At 42.9% G+C, this 20,589-nt stretch overlaps 2 protein-coding genes and 1 long non-coding RNA gene across 4 annotated transcripts in view; 1 reads left to right on the top strand and 2 right to left on the bottom strand.

Moving 5' to 3' along the window:
- LOC110534212 (transcription elongation factor SPT6) overlaps positions 1–4,957 on the bottom strand; it is a 51,331-nt gene extending 46,374 nt beyond the window's left edge. For both annotated transcript variants that reach the window (XR_016483778.1, XM_021618930.3), the window contains exons 1-6: positions 4,826–4,957; positions 3,718–3,825; positions 3,336–3,506; positions 847–920; positions 370–562; positions 133–211 (exon numbers count right to left, since the gene is read on the bottom strand). Coding sequence is in view for 1 of the 2 variants with exons in the window: in XM_021618930.3 (XP_021474605.1) it covers positions 133–211; positions 370–562; positions 847–920; positions 3,336–3,506; positions 3,718–3,814 (614 nt within the window). In the remaining variant the exon portion in view is untranslated. The remainder of the gene's footprint in view (positions 1–132; positions 212–369; positions 563–846; positions 921–3,335; positions 3,507–3,717; positions 3,826–4,825) is intronic.
- A 269-nt stretch (positions 4,958–5,226) lies between these two features.
- LOC110534213 (stromal cell-derived factor 2) lies at positions 5,227–19,363 on the top strand. Its single transcript, XM_036933322.2, has 3 exons — positions 5,227–5,478; positions 5,702–5,898; positions 15,795–19,363. The coding sequence occupies exons 1-3, from the start codon at positions 5,304–5,306 to the stop codon at positions 16,095–16,097; spliced, it is 675 nt and encodes a 224-aa protein (XP_036789217.1). The 5' UTR covers positions 5,227–5,303; the 3' UTR covers positions 16,098–19,363.
- LOC149980048 (uncharacterized) overlaps positions 11,140–20,589 on the bottom strand; it is a 242,647-nt gene continuing 233,197 nt past the window's right edge. The window contains exon 3 of the long non-coding RNA XR_016483779.1: positions 11,140–11,163. This is a non-coding gene — a long non-coding RNA (uncharacterized LOC149980048). The remainder of the gene's footprint in view (positions 11,164–20,589) is intronic.

The following is a 20,589-nucleotide window of genomic DNA, read 5'->3' as shown; positions in this document are numbered from 1 at the left end:
TAAGGCTGTAACGTAACAAAATTGGAGAAAGTAAAGGGGTCTGAATACTTTCTGAATGCAGGAAGGAAAGAACTAGGTCAAATGGCATCATACCGTTCTGTCTAGTTGACTGAGGTGTGTGTGAACACTCACGCGTCCGTGTATCCTGAGAACTTGCCTCTCTTCTTTGTGATGGGCTGGCCATCGTCGTCCACAATAAAGTCGTCAATATCTGAGGAAATTATTGAAATCAGTTACACAACCAGGAAGTATTCATCCAAAAGTATGTATAATTCCCTTTCCTGTTATATATTTACATTTGCCTATATAGAGCTTTTAGTTTCTCAAAAATACTTAAATCTGTAACATTATTAGCCTTATCGCAAGTACCTGACTCCTCCTCTCCTTCCTCTTCCTCCTCTTCATCGTGGCGTTCACCATGGCGATGGAGGGGTGGGTCGACGGTCTCTCCCTCCTCCAGCTCCCCCTCTCCGTCTCCTCCGTGGAAGATCTCGTCTGCAATCTGGTCCTTTTCGTCATCTTCATCATCATCCATCAGCTTCACGCGGTCATACTTCTTCTTCTGTCAGGGCCACAGAGGGAGAGAGCTTTTAACCGGGGTCCATGCGTTCATATGATAATTGAATGTGTGCCATTACTAACATGTAATCGTGAGTCATTTTAATAACAAAGCATCTCTGAGTAGGAGATCTGCTAAAGGATCAGTTTTTCCTTCTAGATAATAATTAATATGATCTAATGATATGATTATATAGCCAAGGTGGATATGATCCTAGATCAGCGACTTTATTAATATAGGCTTAGATTCCCGATTGAAAGCATGCCAGAGAGGATATGTCTGCTTACCCTCCTCTTGACTTTGACCCCCAAGTTCTCCTCAATGAGGTCCAGGTCATCATCATCCAGGTAGTCATCATAGTCTGGAGGGAGGGAAGGAGAAAGAGGGAGGAGAGGGGCAGAAAAACAGTTTTTACACATACGTTGGTATTTATAAAAATGAAGTGAGAATGTGCTTAACACCCAGTAAACTTTAGACCATGCTTTAAATTGTTTTATTTATTTTACCAGGTAGGCTAGTTGAGAACAAGTTCTTATTTACAACTGCGACCTGGCCAAGATAAAGCAAAGCAGTTTGACACAGACAACAGAGTTACACATGGAATAAACAATAAACAAGCCAATAACATAAACAAGTCAATGACAGAGTAGAAAAAAAGAAAGTCTATATATAGTTTGTGCAAAAGACATGAGGTAGGTAATAAATAGGCCATAGGAGTGAATAATTACAATTTAGCAGATTAACACTGGAGTGATAAATGAGCAGATGATTATGTGCCAGTAGAGATACTGGTGTGCAAAAGAACAGAAAAGTAAATAAAAACAGTATGGGGATGAGGTAGGTAGATTGGGTAGGCTATTTACAAATGGACTATGTACAGCAGTAGCGATCGGTTAGCTGCTCAAATAGCTGATGTTTAAAGTTGGTGAGGGAAATAAAAGTCTCCAACTTCAGCGATTTGAGTGAAGGAGGTCTTGTTGCGAAATAGAAAGCCGATTCTAGATTTGATTTTGGATTGGAGATGTTTAATATGAGTCTGGAAGGAGAGTTTACAGTCTAACCAGACACCTAGGTATTTATAGTTGTCCACATATTCTAGGTCGGAACCGTCCAGGTGATGCTAGTCGGGCGGGTGGGTGCGGGCAGCGAACGGTTGAAAAGCATGCATATGGTTTTACTAGCGTTTAAGAGCAGTTGGAGGCCAAGGAAGGAGAGTTGTATGGCATTGAAGCTTGTTTGGAGGTTAGTTAGCATAGTGTCCAAGGAAGGGACAGAAGTATACAGAATGGTGTTGTCTGTGTAGAAGTGGATCAGGGAATCACCCGCAGCAAGAGCGACATCATTGATATATACAGAGAAAAGAGTCGGCCCGAGAACTGAACCCTGTGGCGCCCCCATAGAGACTGACAGAGGTCCAGACAACATGCCCTCCGATTTGACACACTGAACTCTATCAGAGAAGTAGTTGGTGAGCCAGGCGAGGCAGTCATTAGAAAAGCCAAGGCTATTGAGTCTGCCTGCATGTGTTCGCACATCTGCTAGTGGTTGAAATACTGAATTGCAAACTGGCAAGTAAGTATGTTGTGCAAATGAGGGATATGATGAAAAGCTTATTCATAAAAAAAAAAAACACAGGAAAACCTTAACAAGAATGCAGCCATTTGCCATTGGTGAGGAGCAAAAATTTATTTTTAGAATGTCAAATAATTAGACATAGGGAAAAGATTCATATTTATTATATTTTCAGAACCATTGCAGAATAAATTCCTCACCTTTTCTGACTGTGATGCTTAAGTACTCGCAAAGTAGCCTATAGGCCCTACAACATCCCATCTCTCATTTAATTGGACCCACTTTACAGTAGTAAAAAGATAAACTCTCAAGTATTTTGCTCTATGCAATCTGACTCTGAGCGCAGTTTAACGGTAGAAAAGACGGTTCACCTTTTCCATTTATGTTTTTGTAGGCTACTGTACGTCTGAATAGCCTACTGTCATTTCAAATGTCTCAAGTAAACAATATTCCATTTATAATACATATTTTCATAACCATTTCAGAATAAATTCCTCACCACCAATTCTGGCCATGATTGGTTCATATTGCAGAAGAAGCTTTAGCCTACAACAAATTACCATGCACATTTAATTGGGCATATTAGATACATCAAAATATTTGAAATATTAGCCTATGCATCCGAAAGGGAGAACGGTTTATAATATACAGTGTTCAGGCTACCACTGTGTGTAGGCATACTGTAGTTGAAAGAAAATTAAAGTGTACATAGATTACTAGGCAATGTTTCATCATTTGTGGGCAGTACAGTATATTTAGGTCAGGGAAAAAGTAAACGCAAAACATTATTGAATTCAAACGATCGGTTCACAGGTCCACAACACATTGTACAGAAACGGCAGAAAATGTCACTGCCAACACTTCCAGAGACATTTAATCAAGTTCGCCATTGCTATTTCCTTTAGATACTGCCTTAGCCTAAATCCAATACTTCCAAAGTATAGCAAAAAAGGGTGTTATTGTCACCATAAAAGGTGAATGATGGGCGTTTTACAGGCAGAGATTTAATACTTGTTCATGCGTGCACAGTTTCAGGGCGGGTCTGATTTATAACGTGGAAACATGCGTATGTATGGCTTGCGCCAAAGTTTATAAATCTCAATATTTTTGTACGGGTGCAGTCTTTTCAGAAATGGCGCAAGCAGACATTTAGAGTGCAATGTACGCAAAGTTTATAAGTGAGGCCCCCGAAGCCCAAACTCACTGCGTTTTTTGCGCCTGTGTCTGACTTCATCCTCTGAGTCGCTGCCGCTACCCGCTCCTCCGCTCTTCTTTTCTTCCGCTTCTTCATCTTCATCCACATCATCATCGATGAGCCCCCTCAGGTTCCCGTGCTCATCCTGGTCCTCTGTGTTCAACTCTTCCTCCTCTTCCTCTGTTTGGGGAGGAGGAGGAAGCATTAAACACACACGCAAACACATTTGCTCATAAACACACACACACACACACACACACACAAAGAACTGACTGATGAAGACATGACAGAAGAATTGCCCGGGCTGACAGACATTAAACTTGTCATACTCACACATCTTCTGATGATTACATAAGAAATCAGTCAATTGTAATCATCTGCTCAAGCTCACCATCATCCATAAACGCCTGGGTTTTTTTGGGCTTCAGGTCTTTCTCCTCAAATTCCTCCTCTGACTCCTCAGCCTCGCTGTCGATGAAGTCAGACATGTCTGCAAGGCCTGGACAGACACACACACTACAGGTTAACACAAGACACACACTAGAGGTTAACAGAAGACACGCACTACAGGTTAACACAATATGAGTGGGAGAGTGTGTGGCTCACAACCTTTTTTGGTTGCTGTACCCCCAACTGAATGTTGCTCTGCCAGGAGTACCCCCTAGTGTGCGTTTTACCAGTAGGCCTATGGTCTCATGATTATTCTCAAGTACCTCCCTGTGGATAGGTCAAGTGGGAACCACTGCGCTAGAGAGAATTTGTATCATCAGAGAATATTGGTCTCAGAGCTGCAAAGATGCACCAAACCAGGAAAACTCGAGAATACAGGGTCGATGGGACCGCAAAGAAGTCAATAGCATGGCACTGAATCCCACGGATTAATGTCCAGAAGAGACTCGTGGATGGATTGCTTAACAGAACGAGTTGCGCGAATCTGGAACATAAATGTTCCCCTAGACTAGAGATGATTGACGTCTCGCGCACAAAAGACAACAAAACAGCTGTGACCAGAAAATGGCAACAGCACTTAGGGAACCACTGTTTCTCTGTGATGCTTGGGTTTCTAGCCAACTTCCCCTACAGTTGTATATAATGCTCTCTCTGGAAAAAACATAGCTATCTATGCCTTTTCATAGTTTTGAATTTCCTAAACGGCTAGCTAGCACACAACCTGCATTCGTTACGTTACTAGCCATGTGGCTAATATTTTCACAATACACGTTGATAATATTTTCACAATACACGTTGATAATGAACCATAAATTGTGAATGATGTACCCCTGACTTCAACTAGAAATATGTTTTGTTGATAAATCACTGTACTGGTAGACAACAAGGGCCCTAGGCTAGCTGCACTTCGCAGTAACCTAGCTAACAATAGCAATATGTTAGCTAACCAGCCAGGGGGACACTCAGTCGAGTCACGGCTATATTGTTCTTATGATTTTGGCGCGGGATTATTTTACTGGTCACCAAACTCCTTTGTTAAAATAACTTACTTCTAACCCTGCGACGATATTTTATTTAAATCCTTGAAACGTGTGTTGGTCTGCAATCTTTTCATGCAGCTTCTAATAATAGAAATGGCTGATGAGTTCCGGTGTTGAGGAAACTTCCGGCGTCCCGCTGCTGTGTCACAGAAGCGGGTTTTAGCTCGTGGATCTCACCCCCTCCCTCTGGTGGACATGGGCGGAACGTCAAGTCCTACGACTACGTTCTGCAGCGATTGAAGTAAAAATAACGAACTAAAAGTACTGTTTCCAGCGATAAGAAACGACAAAGCCTCAGAAATACTCAACTCTAACAAAACCTTCAAAAGTTCCATCACTTCTCAGTAATGTCTCGAATCTGCAATAACTACTCCGCGCCAGCAGCAGGCGCAAAGGAAGATTCGCTCTTTCTTTGCCACTGTACCATTTCGATGACGTAGAACAAACTAATATCAGTCACTGATTTTAGTGGCAGCGGAGAGCTGTAATGGATAAACGCACTGGCCCCGCACACTTTTTATTTCGCTTTTTCCTATTGTCATGTTTATTTGTGCTATCGCTCGCAACGGAACTTAGCTTTGTGACTTGCGGCTCGGTCGTGAAGCTGTTAAATGTAAAGCACAATGTCAGACTGCACTCTCACGACGTGCGCTACGGATCTGGTGAGTCAATACATTCCAGCTAGCTGCTAGCTGGCTTGGCCAGAGAAAATGGAAACATCAGGATGGCTTGATTAGATAATCTCTCCGTCCCTCTTTGCTTTTTGAGTGTGTCCACTCAAGGTTAATGACTGGTGTTCTTAAATGTACTTTTTTTTATGTGTCTGTCTGTGTGTCTGTGTATTGATTTCTGTCTGTGTATTGATTTCTGTGTGTCCCCTGCCAGGTAGCGGGCAGCAGTCAGTGACAGGGGTGACCACAGTGGAGGACAGCAACAGTTACTGGAGTGTACGGGGCACCAGTGGGGCCCTATGTCACCGGGGGACTCCTGTTAAGTGTGGTCAGACCATCCGCCTCACCCACCTCAACACCGGACGCAACCTGCACAGCCACTACTTTGCTTCTCCGCTGTCCTCCAACCAGGTCAGGGGAAACATCATGTTTGCGTCCTAAATAGTTCTCAATTTAGGGCACAGTTTTTACCAGGGCCCAGGGAATAGGCTGTGATTTGGGACAAAGCCTATGTCAATACTTGTTTATTTTGTTCTGAAAGACACTGTAGCCTGGCTCCCTGTATAAGCAAGCGTATTACGGTCTCAGCCAAGAGGTCTGGGGCCTCATTTATCAACCGTGCAAACATTTCTCACTCAATTTTGGCGTATGTGATTCTAGGATTTGTGTGCGCAACAAATTATTGGGATTTATCAAACTGTCACATGCAACATATAAGCATGTTTTCATGAATGAGCATTACAACCCCGCCTGGAGATATTGGAGCTGGGCTATGACTGTTTCTAAAAGAAATTGCTAAATTGATCACCAGTGCTTCCCCAGGAGTGGATTGGTGGGGGGTGCATTGCTACTAGCGTTAAGCTCGCACAGACATGGGTGTGTTTGTGCATATGTGTGTTGCCTTTAGGTCAGTGGTCACAAACCTTTTCTGAGTCAAGATCACTTTTGCAGTCAAAAAGCAAGCAGAGATCTACCACTCTGAATGATATACACATCTTTTTTTACATGGCTTAAAAATGTAACATGAACCTAAAACTGTTCTGAAGGAATGAGGTTTGTGCAGTAGGGCTAATACATTATCACAGCAGACCCTATTATATTTCAAAAGCTTTGGTAACAAAATAGATCAGTTGGTGTAGCACTTGCGAGGCAAAGCTGAGGGAGTGAGACTGACCAGAAAGAGGGGTCACCGTCTTCCACCTGATGGCGAAACTCGAGTCGCTCTGCATCATGCACAAATTCATGTTGTTCCTATCACCAGAGAAAGTGAAATATTCCTCCATATTAAAATAGACAAGACGGGCTGCTAATGATAGTAAAAACGCAGGGCTATCTATACACTTGGCTACTCGTTCATTGCAGCGCATGTGGAAGTAGGGATAGTGTGTTTTATGTTTTGTAACAGTGTTGAGAGTGCTGAATAAAAATGTAGACATGATCTCAATCAAACAGCAGCTCTTTGCTGTATTCTTTGACTGTCTCTTTCAGGTCATGGCTTTAAGTTATTAAATCTCACGGAGGCTAGTAATCAAACTTTGTAGTGGCAGGGTTGTGGAAGCTGTATCCACTGTGATTTGAGCTATCCGATTGGCCACTGCAGTACGGGCACTATTTTGCTACAGATCTCACGGTATTTTCAGACAAATTTAAATAGTTCAAAATGGGAACACTTTGCCTACCTGGTGTGCAGGGCTTCTGAATCAAGTGCACCTACTGCCAACAGTGCAACATTAATAAATAAAGGAGTGCAAGCCTTTATCATTGGCTTTTCAGAGCCACTGACCATTGATCTAGGTGTACTGTAGCTGGGAATGGTGAGTCTGGAGGTAAAAGGACAGGTGCTCGGGCACTGGTTGGGGTCTGTCTGTCGAGGTGAGTGCGTGTCCTGCCAGTGAAGAACTACCGTTGTGAGTTTGAGATGGATGACAACACAGACATCCTCTTGCTCACTCACAGGTCTGAAAAGTTGGACCTGTTCCGAAATGGACCTGGGGCTTTCGCACCCGATATGCATACATTTATTTTCAAAATATAGAGACTCATTCCAAACGGACCCGAGGCCAACTAGACCCGTTCTGTATAGACCTTGTCGGATCCAGACCCATTCTGATCCGAGTGAGGGAAGCAGAAAAGTACTTTAAGCTACTTTATTAACCAGTGCTGATAAAGCGTGAGAGTAGGGAGAGAGGTGCCTCTCTAGCAGGTGTGGGAGGGGCCGTTCTATGAACGAGTGTTACAGGGAGGGAGGGAGAGAGCAACCAAACCGACTTGCGCTATAGTAGACTAATAGCTGCCATTTTCTATGTTATTTATCAAATATGATTGTGTAGTACCTGTCTTGACTGCATCAAACCGGGAGAAGCTAGCTAGTCTAATTGAGGCTAGCTAGTGTTCAGTTCAAGTTTTAATGTGTCATGCACACGTACAGTGAAATGCCTTTATTGCAAACTCAAAACCCAACAATGCAATACTAGAAAAAGCAAGAGAAATAAGAATATGAAGAAGACTAAGTAAGCATACTATAAACAGGGTCAGTTCCAATGAGAGGTCGACCGATTAGGATTTTTCAACGCCGATACCGATTTATTGGAGGACAAAAAAAACCGATACCGATTAATCAGCCAATTTTTTTTTTTTTTAAATGTGTGTGTGTGTGTATATATATATATATATATCTTTCTTTTGTAATAATGACAATTGCAACAATACTCAATTAGTTATTTTAACTTAATATAATACATATGGGCTTTTGGATGGGTGTTCTTAAGGTGATTCCACAGGTTGGTGGTATTTCTTTATTTAGCCGTTGCTGATCCCATGCTTATATCTTTTTCACAAATAAGACACCTTGCTTTCACTGGTGCCAATTCCATGTAATAGTTCCACACTGGTGCTCTGCTTTTCTCTGCCATCTGTAAAACACACACACAGCTCTGAAGTGACAATGATACTGAAGTCTGCTTAGGAGACAAATACTCTCAACTGTTTGAATAAAAATAGTTTAAGTTACCTGTGATGAATGTTGAAAACAAAATCTGTAATTTCTATATGCAGGAAATCCTATTTTAATAATGGACATGGTAAGAATTGACTACCAAAGTGCTAGTCATAATTCCCATGACACCTTCTAGCAAAATCTGAAAAGCGGTTCCATTCATTTATTCCATAGGATATTTTTAGATTCACTTAAAATAAGGTCTGTGTTTCATGTAGGCTTACACCACCTTGCCAATTTTAGAACTGTGTAGATATCCATAGGAAAAGGTAACTCTGATCAATATTGGCTAAATATAAGCCAAGATAATTTTTTTTGTGAGTGGATTTATGAAAATATTTTCACAAACGTTACCTTGTCCTAGTGAGATTTACACAGGTATCAAAATGCTGAGGCGGTTTAAGCCTGCACGAAACACAGACCTTATTTGAAGTAGATCAAGACATTCTCTATGGAAGACATGAACGGTAAAATAACGAAGGAACGAACCCCTTTCAAGTTCAGCCACAAGTTATTACAGGAATTATAACGTGTCGACTATTTCTCTCTAAACCATATACCTTTGACTATTACGAGCCTGCTGCTGCCTACCACCCCTCAGTCAGACTGCTCTATCAAATATCAAATCATAGACTTAACTATAATAAACACACAGAAATACGAGCCTTAGGTCAAATCCGGAAACTATCACCTCGAAAACAAAATGTTTATTCCGTTCTGTATTTTATCTAACGGGTGGCATCCATGAGTCTAAATATTCCTGTTACATTGCACAACCTTTAATTATGTAAAATTCTGGCAAATTAGTTTGCAAAGAGCCAGGCGGCCCAAACTGTTGCATATACCCTAACTCTGCATGCAATGAACGCAAGAGAAGTGACACAATTTCACTTGGTTAATATTGCCTGCTAAACTGGATTTATTTTAGCTAAATATGCAGGTTTAAAAATATATACTTGTGTATTGATTTTAAAAGGCATTGATGTTTATGGTTAAGTACACATTGGAGCAACGACAGTCGTTGATTGTTTTTTATAAGATAAGTTTAATGCTAGCTAGCAACTTACCTTGGCTTACTGCATTCGTGTAACGGGCAGGCTCCTTGTGAGGCAGGTGGTTAGAGTGTTGGACTAGTTAACTGTAAGGTTGCAAGATTGGATCCCTTGAGCTGACAAGGTAAAAATCTGTCATTCTGCCTCGTTCCTAGGCCGTCATTGAAAATAAGAATGTGTTCTTAACTGACCTTCCTAGTTAAATAAAGATTAAATAAAGGTGTAAAAAAAAAAAGCAAAATCGGCGCCCAAAAATACCGATTTCCGATTGTTATGAAAACTTGAAATCGGCCCTAATTAATCGTCCATTCCGATTAATCGGTCGACCTCTAGTTCCAATGCCATATTTTCAATGTGCAGGGATACTGGAGTAATGGAGATATGTATCCACGGGTAAGGTGACAAGGCAAAATGATATAAGAAACAGAATAGCAGCAGCTTGTATGTGAGTGGGTGTGTGTGTGGAGTCAGTATTAATATATGAGTGAGTGTGTAGGGCCCTGTGAGTGTGCGTAGACATAAAAAATTACGGTCAATAAAGATATACGGTTAAATCAGTAGGTGTCGCTATTTTGTTAGCTATTTATCAGTCTTATTGCTTGGTAAAAGCTGTTCAAGAGCCTGTTGGTGCCAGACTTGATGCACCGGTACCGCTTGCCGTGTGGAATAGAATAGTCTTGGGTGTTTGGAGTCTTTAACAATTTTCCTGGCCTTCCTCCCACACCGCCTGATATAGATGTCCTGGATGGCAGGGAGCTTGGCCCAGTGATGTACTGGGCCGTCCGCACCACCCTCTGTAGCGCCATGCGATTGAGGGCAGAGCTATTGCCAGTCAAAATGATCTCAATGGTACAGCTGTAGAACTTTTTGAGAGCCCAAGACAAACATTTTAAACCTCCTGAGGGGGAAGAGGAGCTGTCACGCCCGGAGCTGTCACAACTGTGCCCGTGTATTTGGACAATGATTTGGACACTGAGGAACTTGAAGCTCTCGACCTGCTCTAATGCAGCCCTGTGGATGGGGGTGTGCCCCCCCCCCCGTTTCCTATAGTCCACGATCAGCTCCATGGTCTTACATTGAGGGAGAGGTTGTTGTTCAGGCACCACACTGCCAGGTCACGGACTGCCTCCCTGTATCTATCAATCAATCAAATGTATTTATATTTACATCAGCAGATCTCACAAAGAGCTTATACAGAAACCCAGCCTAAAACCACAAACGGTAAGCAATGCAGATCTAGAAGCATGGTGTCTTGGAAAAGCAGGAACCTAGAAAGAAACCTAGAGAGGAACCAGGCTCTGAGGGGTGGCCAGTCCTCGTCTGGCTGTGCCGGGTGGAGATTATAAGAGTACAGTTCAGACGTTCATAGATGACCAGCTGGGTCAAATAATAATCACAGTTGGTGTAGAGGGTGAAACAGGTCAGCACCTCATGAGCAAATGTCAGTTGGCTTTTCATAGCCGAGCATTCAGAGGTCGAGACAGCAGGAAAGGCAAAGTCAAAATCAGCAGGTCCAGGACAAGGTAGCACATCCGGTGACCGGGTCAGGGTTCCATAGCCGCTGTTGAAACTGGATCAGCAGCATGAGCAGGCCAGGTAGTCCAGAGGCGTGGTCCTAGGGCTCAGGTCCTCCGGGAACGAGAGAGAGAATTAGAGGGAGCATATTTAAATTCACACAGGAAACCAGATAAGACGGGAGAATTATACCAGATATAAGACTGACCCTAGCCCCCGGCACATAGGCTATTGCAGCATAGATACTGGAGGCTGAGACGGGGGAGTCGGGGGAGAGTGTGGCACCGTACTAGGCCAACCGGGCAGGATATAACCCCACCCACTTTGCCAAAGCACAGGCACCACACCACTAGAGGGATATCAACAGACCACGAAGATCTTATCCACCGCACGAGACCGAGGGGGCGCAAGACCAGATAGGAAGATCGTCAGTGACTCAACCCACTCAAGTCGAGTATAGCACAAAAAAGCCTGGCACTCATCATCGCTGGTGATCTTCAGCAAACTTAATGGTGCTGTATTTGTGCGTGAACAGGGAGTACAGGAGGGGACTAAACACACAACCCTGTGGGGCCCCTATGTTGAAGGTTAGTGTGGCGGAGGTAATGTTGCCTACCCTCACCACCTGGGGTCGGCCCGTCAGGAAGACCACAATCCAGTTGCAGAGGGAGGTGTTCAAACCCAGAGTCCTAAGCTTGGTGAAGCGCTTGGAGGGGACAATGGTGTTGAACCCTGAGCTGTAGTCAATAAACAGCATTCTCACATAGGTTTTCCTCTCATCTAGCTGGTTGAGGGCAGTGTGGAGAGCAATTGAGATTGCATCATTTATGGATCTGTTGGGGTGGTATGCAAGTTGTAACCAGGCTGTGATAAGGTGAGGTTGCAAATCACCGTGAATATGCCAACTGTGTTCTGCGTATGCTCTGAAAACACGCCCTGGAATACCGTCGGGCCCTGCGGTCTTGCGGCCGTTGACCTGATTTAAAGACCTTTCTCACGTCGGCCTCGGAGAGCGAGATCACCCTGGGTTGGTGGCGGCCCTCACACCCAGCACAATGTTGTCAAAGCTTACATAAAATGGAGGTCAATCAATCCGGAATGGAGTGTAGCCCCTGCCACAAGCAGCGGGGTTGTAGCCTGTGTAGTTTGATTCCACCTTATTCCTATATTGCTCATTTGATGACTCTGCGGAGGTGACAGCGGAACTTCTTGTACTTTTTTCCTGTCCTTGGACGTAGCCTCAGGGTTGTCTATGATAACTCTGTGTGCAGTTGCCCTTTCCTGTCTAGTTCAGCGCCAACCTCTGTGTTAATCCAGGGCTTTTGGGAATTGGGGATGCAGCGAACCCTCACTTTGGGGACAACGTCGCCGATACATTTTCTAATGAAGCCATTAGCAAAGCAGTCCTGTAGTATAATCTTTGATTCTGGTGACTGTTTTTCAATGGAGCGAGTCATGGGTTTTTCCTGTTTTTAGTACAAATATCTCCATTCAGAATAGCAGCATACCTGTTGGCTCTTGGGCGTTGTAGCCCTTCCTTCTCCTTTTAGCTTTGTATTCCGTCATTTTAATTCCATCTTCCATTGATTAGATGTCTCCTAACTTTTGCCACGCATGGAGGCTCTATGACTGTAGCCTATTGCCGCTTTGACTTATGATTAGCCAACAACAAGCTAAACATGCCATGCTCCATTCTTGTGAAAAGCAAGAGCAGCCTCCCGAGTGGAACAGCGGTATAAGGCACTGCATCGCAGTGCTTGAGGCGTCACTACAGGCCGGGCACCTGCAAACTGACTTCAGTCGACAGCTGGAAGGTGTTTCCTCCGACACATTGGTGCGGCTGGCTTCCGGGTTAAGCGAGAAGTGTATCAAGAAACAGTGCGGCTTGGCAGGGCTGTGTTTTGCCGGATGCATGACTCTCGACCTTCACCTCTCCTGAGTCCGTAGGGGAGTTGCAGCGATGGCAGAAGACAGTAACTACCAATTGGGGAGAAAATGTAAAGTGTTGATCCCATGTTTCATGAGCTGAAATAAAATATCCAACATGTTTTCCATACACACACAAAAAAATCTCATCTTGTGCACAAATTTGTTTACATCCCTGGTAGTGATCATTTCTCCTTTGCCAGGATAATCCATCCACCTGACAGGTGTGTCAAATCACCTTGTGCTGAGGATGATAAAAGTCCACTCTAACACAATGTCACAGATGTTTTGAGGGAGCGTGCAATTGGCATGCTAACTGCAGGATTGTCCACTAGAGCTGTTCCCAGATAAAAAAAAAAAAATGTTAATTTCTCTACCATAAACCTCCAACTTCAATTTGAGAGAATTTGGCAGTACGTCCAACCGGCCTGGGTGGGCTTATGCTCTCCCAGACCGAACTATGGCTGCTCCCCTGACATTCATTAATCCATAGATTAGGGCCTAATGAATTTATTTAAATTGACTGATTTTCCTTATGAACTGTAAATCAGTAAAATCATTGAACTTGTTGCATTTCAGACTTGCTTGGGCCAAGAAACACGAGCAATGGACATTAGACCGGTGGAAATCTGTCCTTTAGTCTGATGAGTCCAAATTCCAGACTTTTTGTTCCAACCGCCGTGTCTTTGTGAGATGCAGAGTAGGTGAACGGATCTCCGCATGTGTGGTTCCCACTGTGAAGCATGGAGGAGGAGATGTGATGATGCTTTGCTGGTGACACTGTCTGTGATTTATTTAGAATTCAAGGTACACTTAACCAGCTTGGCTACCACAGCATTCTGCAGCGACCATCCAATCTGGTTTGGGCTTAGTGGGACTATCATTTGTTTTTCAACAAGACAATGACCCAACACACCTCCAGGCTATATATTTGGGCTATTTGACCAAGAAGTAGAGTAATGGAGTCCTGCATCAGATGACCTGGCCTCCACAATCACCCGACCTCAACCCAATTGAGATGGTTTGGGATGCGTTGGACTGCAGATTGTAGGAAAAGCAGCCAACAAGTGCTCAGCATATGCGGGAACTCCTTCTAGACTTGGAAATGCATTCCAGGTGAAGCTGGTTGAGAGAATGCCAAGAGTGTGCAAAGCTGTCATCAAGACAACGGGTGGCTACTTTGAAGAATCTCAAATATAAAATATTTTGATTTGTTTAACACTTTTTGGTTACTACATGATTCTGTGTTATTTCATAGTTGAGAGATTGATGGACGTCAATGTATCTGCAATATTAAAGCTGATCTATCCCCTAACTTATGTATGTTTTGTTACACAATAATGGGGCATTGAGATGGGCTGTTAAAAGATGTGAACCGTTTGAGGGAGGCTTGACTTGCAAACAGTCTTGTATTGTTGTGTATGAGCACTTATAGTTGTGCTCTTGAGTTGACAAGCACTGCCAATAGAGTTAATAGGCTAGAAGAGTACACTAACAGCCCCTCTATCTACCCCATGCGAAAGAACTGACTGCAAGGGTATGAAAAGTTTGAGGAGCACTTGTAGACTGTTTCGTGTATTGGTGATTTTTCTAAAGATCATGCATACTAACCTAAACACAATACGCACCCTCCTTACTAATACCTCCCTTCTCCAAAGTAGACATCAAGCCTTGCATGAACAGTCAAGTAAGCCTCTGTAATAGAGCGAGAACTAGAGTAGAAGTTGGAGCCAACTATGACAAGACACGGACCATGATTATGCCTAGTTCCAGTATATTTATTTGCTCGTCATGGACCGATTTTAGTATGATTTTAGAAGGCGAGTCACACTAGTTCCTGCTGCTGAGCTTGATGATGTCTCTGAAGATGTTGATGGGATAGTACTCTAAAGATAACACATTGTCACGTTAGCCTCTGCGGTAGTAAGCTAGCTAACTTAACCAAACAAAAGTTACAAATCACTTCGCCAGATAGTAGCTAGCTAATTATATTTATATGCTTTGGAATGTCTAGCCAGTGTATTAAGAAAGCTAGCTAGATTTTGGTTTAGATAAACAAATGTAGTTAGTTACCATGTCCTCTTTTCTGCTGCGCTGTTCAGATGCCTTCCTCTTTTGAAGTGAAGGGGAAAATCCATGGAATAGCGTACATGTTCAACAACATGGCAACCCCGTCAGTTGATTCTTCAGTTCCATTTCGAAATCCTCTGGCTGAAATTGCTGGCTACAAACAGACATTTTGATATTTTTCGCATCAATTGTGTAAACATCAACGGGCGGCAATGAAATCGCTATGAATTCTGGATATTGTGGTTTGCTTACAACCAGGAACTGTAGCTGGCCCGTTTCTACCGCTGAGATGCAGAAACGCTCGTATATGTGTAGTGAAGAAATTCTCAATTTTCATGGAAGAGATGCAGACCTGCACATTGTCAAATTATTGTAACAGTCTGAGGCTTGAATGCAAATTTTCTGACTGTGTGCAGGTCTCATCTCTTCCAGTATTCTTATTTTGACTCCTACACAGTTGGAACAAACACTTCAGTTAAGGACCTAAAGAGTGCAGACAGTGTCTTATCGTACATGATATGTTCATAACATATTAACGGACATACTGTATATAGTGAAATAGAGCAGCAGTGAAATTCCCCTTTAATGGCACAGGAGGTGGTGTGGTATACTGTCTTAAACCTGTAACTGGTATGAACCCCTGCTCTGTATTCCCCCCTCAATCACTAACTACAATACCAAGAAGATAACATTGTATGATTGTTGATAATGCTTTCTCTGACACTCCCCCCCCCCCCCCCCCCTCTCAGGAGGTGAGTGCGTTTGGTGAGGAGGGCGAGGGGGACCACCTGGATGAGTGGATGGTGCAGTGCGAAGGGTTGGTATGGGAGCGTGAGGAAGCCGTCCGCTTCCAGCATGCCTCCACTGATACGTTGCTATCTGTTACGGGGGAGCAGTACGGCCGGCCCATCCACGGGCAGAGGGAGGTGCACGCTATGACGGGCCCCAGCCAGCACAGCCTGTGGAGGGCCATGGAGGGGGTGTTTATGAAGCCCAGTGAAAGCCCACTAGGGAACATGGACTACAGCCATCCTCTACACACAGAGTTCTAATTCTCAATCAACCTGTTACCTGACCCACCTAGCGCTTAGCTAACAAACTACTCAGTGTTTCTTAATCCTGTTTCTGGGGACCCAAAAGCTGTATGTTTTAGTTTTTTGCCTTAGCACTACACACCTGATTTTTAAAGTCATCAAAGCTTGATGATGACTTGATAATTTGAGTCAGCTGGGTAGTCGGGGCTCAAAACGCAACACTCGCATTTGCAACCCTTTGACTTGGTAGTGCGACACCAATTTTAATTGATCGTTAGGGTGCCTGTGATTTTATATATTTTTGGGTCTGGTCACGTTAGTTTTTGGTTCACAATTAGCTTTCTTTTATTATTATCAAGAATTATTCAGTCAGCAATGGGTATGCAGACCAGGTATTCAAAAAGTTTAGTCCGATGTCTTGATTGAATCTTTGCGATGCGCAATTCAGTCATCATGCGCAGTTTGAATGAACATTACTAAAGGCTTTCACAAACAACCTTCCCAATTTCTGCAAATGAAGTTTACCTGGTAGAATGATATCAAGATGATTTGATTCAATCATGGGGTATTTGTTTTTCAAATGGACTGCCATCACATTTAGCCTACACTGTACAGTGCAAAAACACTGCTAGCTAAACACAAGGGTCTCTTGCTAGGTGTGCAGTTTAATTAAAGGGCAACACCCAGACCTCAAGTGGTTTAAGCATTGTTGTGGACTTGGAACATCCCAACATATAAAATAAAAAAATGTGTGATTTTTGAGTGTGAACCTGGGGAAAAACTTGGAGAACTCGAAAACCTGGAAAATAAAATCGGGAAAACAGATTTTATAGACCTTACAACTGTAGTGTGACTGTTTTAACATAGCGAACAAAAACATCATTTTTGAGATTAAGCAAAGGTAGATTTTAGGCTACTTGCTCAGCCCGCAAAAGAACATTCCAATGGTGTCCGCTCTCTCGGGCCAGTATTCTTTTCCATTCAGGTTAGTAGCTTTGAGTTGCCACTGGCCTGGTGTGCCACTGGCAAATTTACCTAAATGTCAAGCCCTGCAAGGGCATGCTAATTTAAAAGATGACCAGTCATTATTAGCCTGGTTCCTTATGGAATGCAGGTATATTATGGAACACAGGTCAGGTCGCTACCAATTATTATTTTTTTTATTTTTATTGGTTTGACCAAATCATGTGCCATCAACTGAAAAAGTTAGTCTAGAGTGCTGGTAGTGCTAGTGCAAAACACAAATAAATGTTCACCGCTTAGCGTCCATAGGACCAGGATTAAGAAACACTGCTCTACAGCATTTACTTCCTTTATCTCGCTCTCCGCTCTCTCTCCTCCCCTCTCTTGCCCGCTCCCTCCCACCCAGAGTTCTGATCTACACTACTTTGGCCTCTCCAGGCTCGCTTGAGGTTTTCACTAGCTGCCTTCTTTGCCCCCTTTCTATTTTCCTGCTCTGGGCTGAAGTTGCCCCTAGGTATGGATCTATGATCAGCTTACCCTCCTTAAATCTTGACCTTCACCATTAGTTGAGGAAATGCTAAACTAACCCAGGACCAGTGTCTAGTTCACCCAGGATCTATTTTACCCACCTCTATTGTCTGCCTACCTGTTTCTCCTCCCTCTGTTTTGAGGACACAGTAAGTGCCACAGTGGATGTTATCTGATCTAAGGGTCGCCAGGACAACATCAGAACTGTTCCTGACCAATCAAAACAAATCTCTGTCACATGACTTCACCTGCTCTTTGACCTGTCGGTCACAGATCAACAGCTGGGAACAGACTATTCTGATACACTAAACCAGGGGTGTCAAACTCAATCTATGGAGGGTCTAATGTCAGCGCTTTTTTTTTCCTTCTTCAATTAAGACCTCGACAACCAGGTGAGGGGAGTTCTTTACTAATTAGGGACCTTAATTCATCAATCAAGTACAAGGGAGGAGCAAAAACCCAGACACTCAGCCCTCTGTGGAATGAGTTTGACACGTGCACTAAACCAACCAAAAGGCTGCAACAGGATGTAGTGAAGGCCCTCTTCCCACAACTCCCAACATGTCACTTCAACATAGACAGCAAAATGAATGTCAGACTCTAGAAATACTGCCCAAAGCCACCAGAACAAAAACGAGTGCTTTTATTGTTCAGAATATAGACATACTCCATATTTTAGAGCACACTACAAGGACTATGACACCAAGATGTCCGTACAGTTTACGATCATAGGGTCTTACAGGAGGGATCTTTTTAAAAGGGAATAAAATGGCCCTTCCATCAATATTTTATCAAAAATGGTTTGTGATACATATAAAAAGCATTTAAAACATTTATTTCCTTTCTGAATTTTCTATGTGAGAATTGCCAGAACAATCTGAGATGCACAAAATATTTTCCGCTCCCACACGTGGAACCACCCTACTGTCTCAGACTGTGCTGCCCATGATGTGTTAAAAAAAAAATAGAAAGGAATAGAGTATAAATTACTTTATTGCTCCTCTGACAAATTAATGTCATGATCAACAATGGACACTACAGACAACAGTCCATATAAAATGTCCAAATAGTCCAAACTATTTGTGTAAAAAATTGAGTGCACTGGAAAAGTTCTAATTAAAGCCCATGTTTATTTGAAGAACAAGCCTTGTTTTTAGTCCGATTTGTAGATGGAAAAACAGGATTGTTACGGCGCCTTTATAACATATAGTTTCTCGTGCTATTCATTTAAGTGTATCATTAAAGAGGAAGGAGCACTTTTCTGTTTTATTTAAAAAAAAATTATAGCAGACTCTCCCCAAGGTTACAACACCCCTTCTCTTCTTTACGACAAACAAGCAAGTGTTTTTTGTTTGTTTGACTTTCGATTCCAGCTTAATTCAGTACAGTATTACATCTCTCTTCCATTGACTAAGCTGAAACATAAAGTGTATCAGCTTTCTGTGTCCACTACAGTATTATCTCACTCAGACATAGGGGACAATTGCATTCTGTCAGTATGTGAACTGGAATTCTGAATTAAAGTGCCTTTGAAAACGAAAGGCACTTTTTCCTATTCTAGAATGGAATTTCTCAATTCAACTTCTAGAACTTACAATTCTTTATTGGAATTGACCTCAGCCCTGCTGTCCGTGTCCAAGGAGTTGACGGCAACATCCTGTCTTGTCTGACATAGAGAACTTTTGTAGGAACCATCAGTTGTCTGAGTGTTCATCCCAACAGCTTTGTTTTCAGGAGATTTGTACATGATGAAACACAATAGAGACCTCAATTAAATGGATGATTTGTGCAAACCAGTGTTATGTCCTCTCTCTGTGTGTGTGTGTGTCCTCTGTCTTGCCTCTGGTTGATGACGTGACTCGTTTGTAAAGAAAAGTTAGCAAAGGTTTCTCTTCAGATTTCTACCCACTTTATCAATGGCTCTGCATAGAGACATTGCTGTTCCATTGAGATTGTGAGAGCTGTAATTGTGTAGCTACAGATAATTACACATCTTTTTAACAACACTGTATTGGATCAGCTTGACATAAAGAGGGACTGACTATTGAATATGCATACAGGTTTGAGTGAAAGACTAGAACTTGTTGGTCCAGACAGTGCTAGTCGTCCTCACCGTTCCAGTGGAATCTTCTTTTCACACAGGCTGGCTAACAGTTAGAGGTGCTTCCTAGCCCACTGATGATACACAGGGGGCACATAGAACTCAAACTTGACATGCACTATATATACAAAAGTATGTGGACACTCCTTCAAATGAGTGGATTTGGCTATTTCAGCCACACCCATTGCTGACAGGTGTATAAGTACACAGCCACTTAATCTCCATAGACAAACATTGGCAGGAGACTGACCCCATGGCACCGTCATAGCCTTACCAATGAGTCAATTTGTCAAATTTCTGCTATGCTAGAGATGCCCCGGTCAACTGTAAGTGCTGTTATTGTGAAGTGGAAACATCTAGGAGCAACAACTGCTCAGCCACAAAGTGGTAGGCCACACAAGCTTACAGAATGGGACTGCCGAGTGCTCACCCCCTTCCACCACTGCAATTGCCAATTCTGTGCCAGTGATATTGACAACCCTCCCTGTGCCTCTCTCCCCCGTTATGTCCACATACTTTTGAATATATAATAATCATCATCTGTCCTCAGTTGCAACACTCACTACTGAGTTCCAAACTGCCTCTGGAAGCAACGTCGGCACAGTAACTGTTCGTCGGGAGCTTCATGAAATGGGTTTCCATGGCCAAGCAGGTTACAGTGTGTACAGTATGTGGATTTTAGAGGCTGTATGTATCAAGTGTAGCAGAGTATGAGTACTGATCTAGGATTAGCTCTGTCCTGTCCATGTAATCTTTCTATTCATTGTGATATAAAAGACAAAACTGATTCTTGATCAGCACTACTCTGAGCTGCTTGTTACATATGTCCCCAGAGCTCATATCCACAAAGCATCTCAGAAAAAAGGTAAAAGGAATCTTGTTAAAAACCTGTTTTAAGACATCAACAGAAACTCCCAG

This window comes from Oncorhynchus mykiss, chromosome 10 (assembly GCF_057628025.1).
Source record: "Oncorhynchus mykiss isolate SJ-2025 chromosome 10, ASM5762802v1, whole genome shotgun sequence".
NCBI lineage: Eukaryota > Metazoa > Chordata > Actinopteri > Salmoniformes > Salmonidae > Oncorhynchus > Oncorhynchus mykiss.
This window is presented reverse-complemented; position numbering and strand designations above follow the sequence as displayed.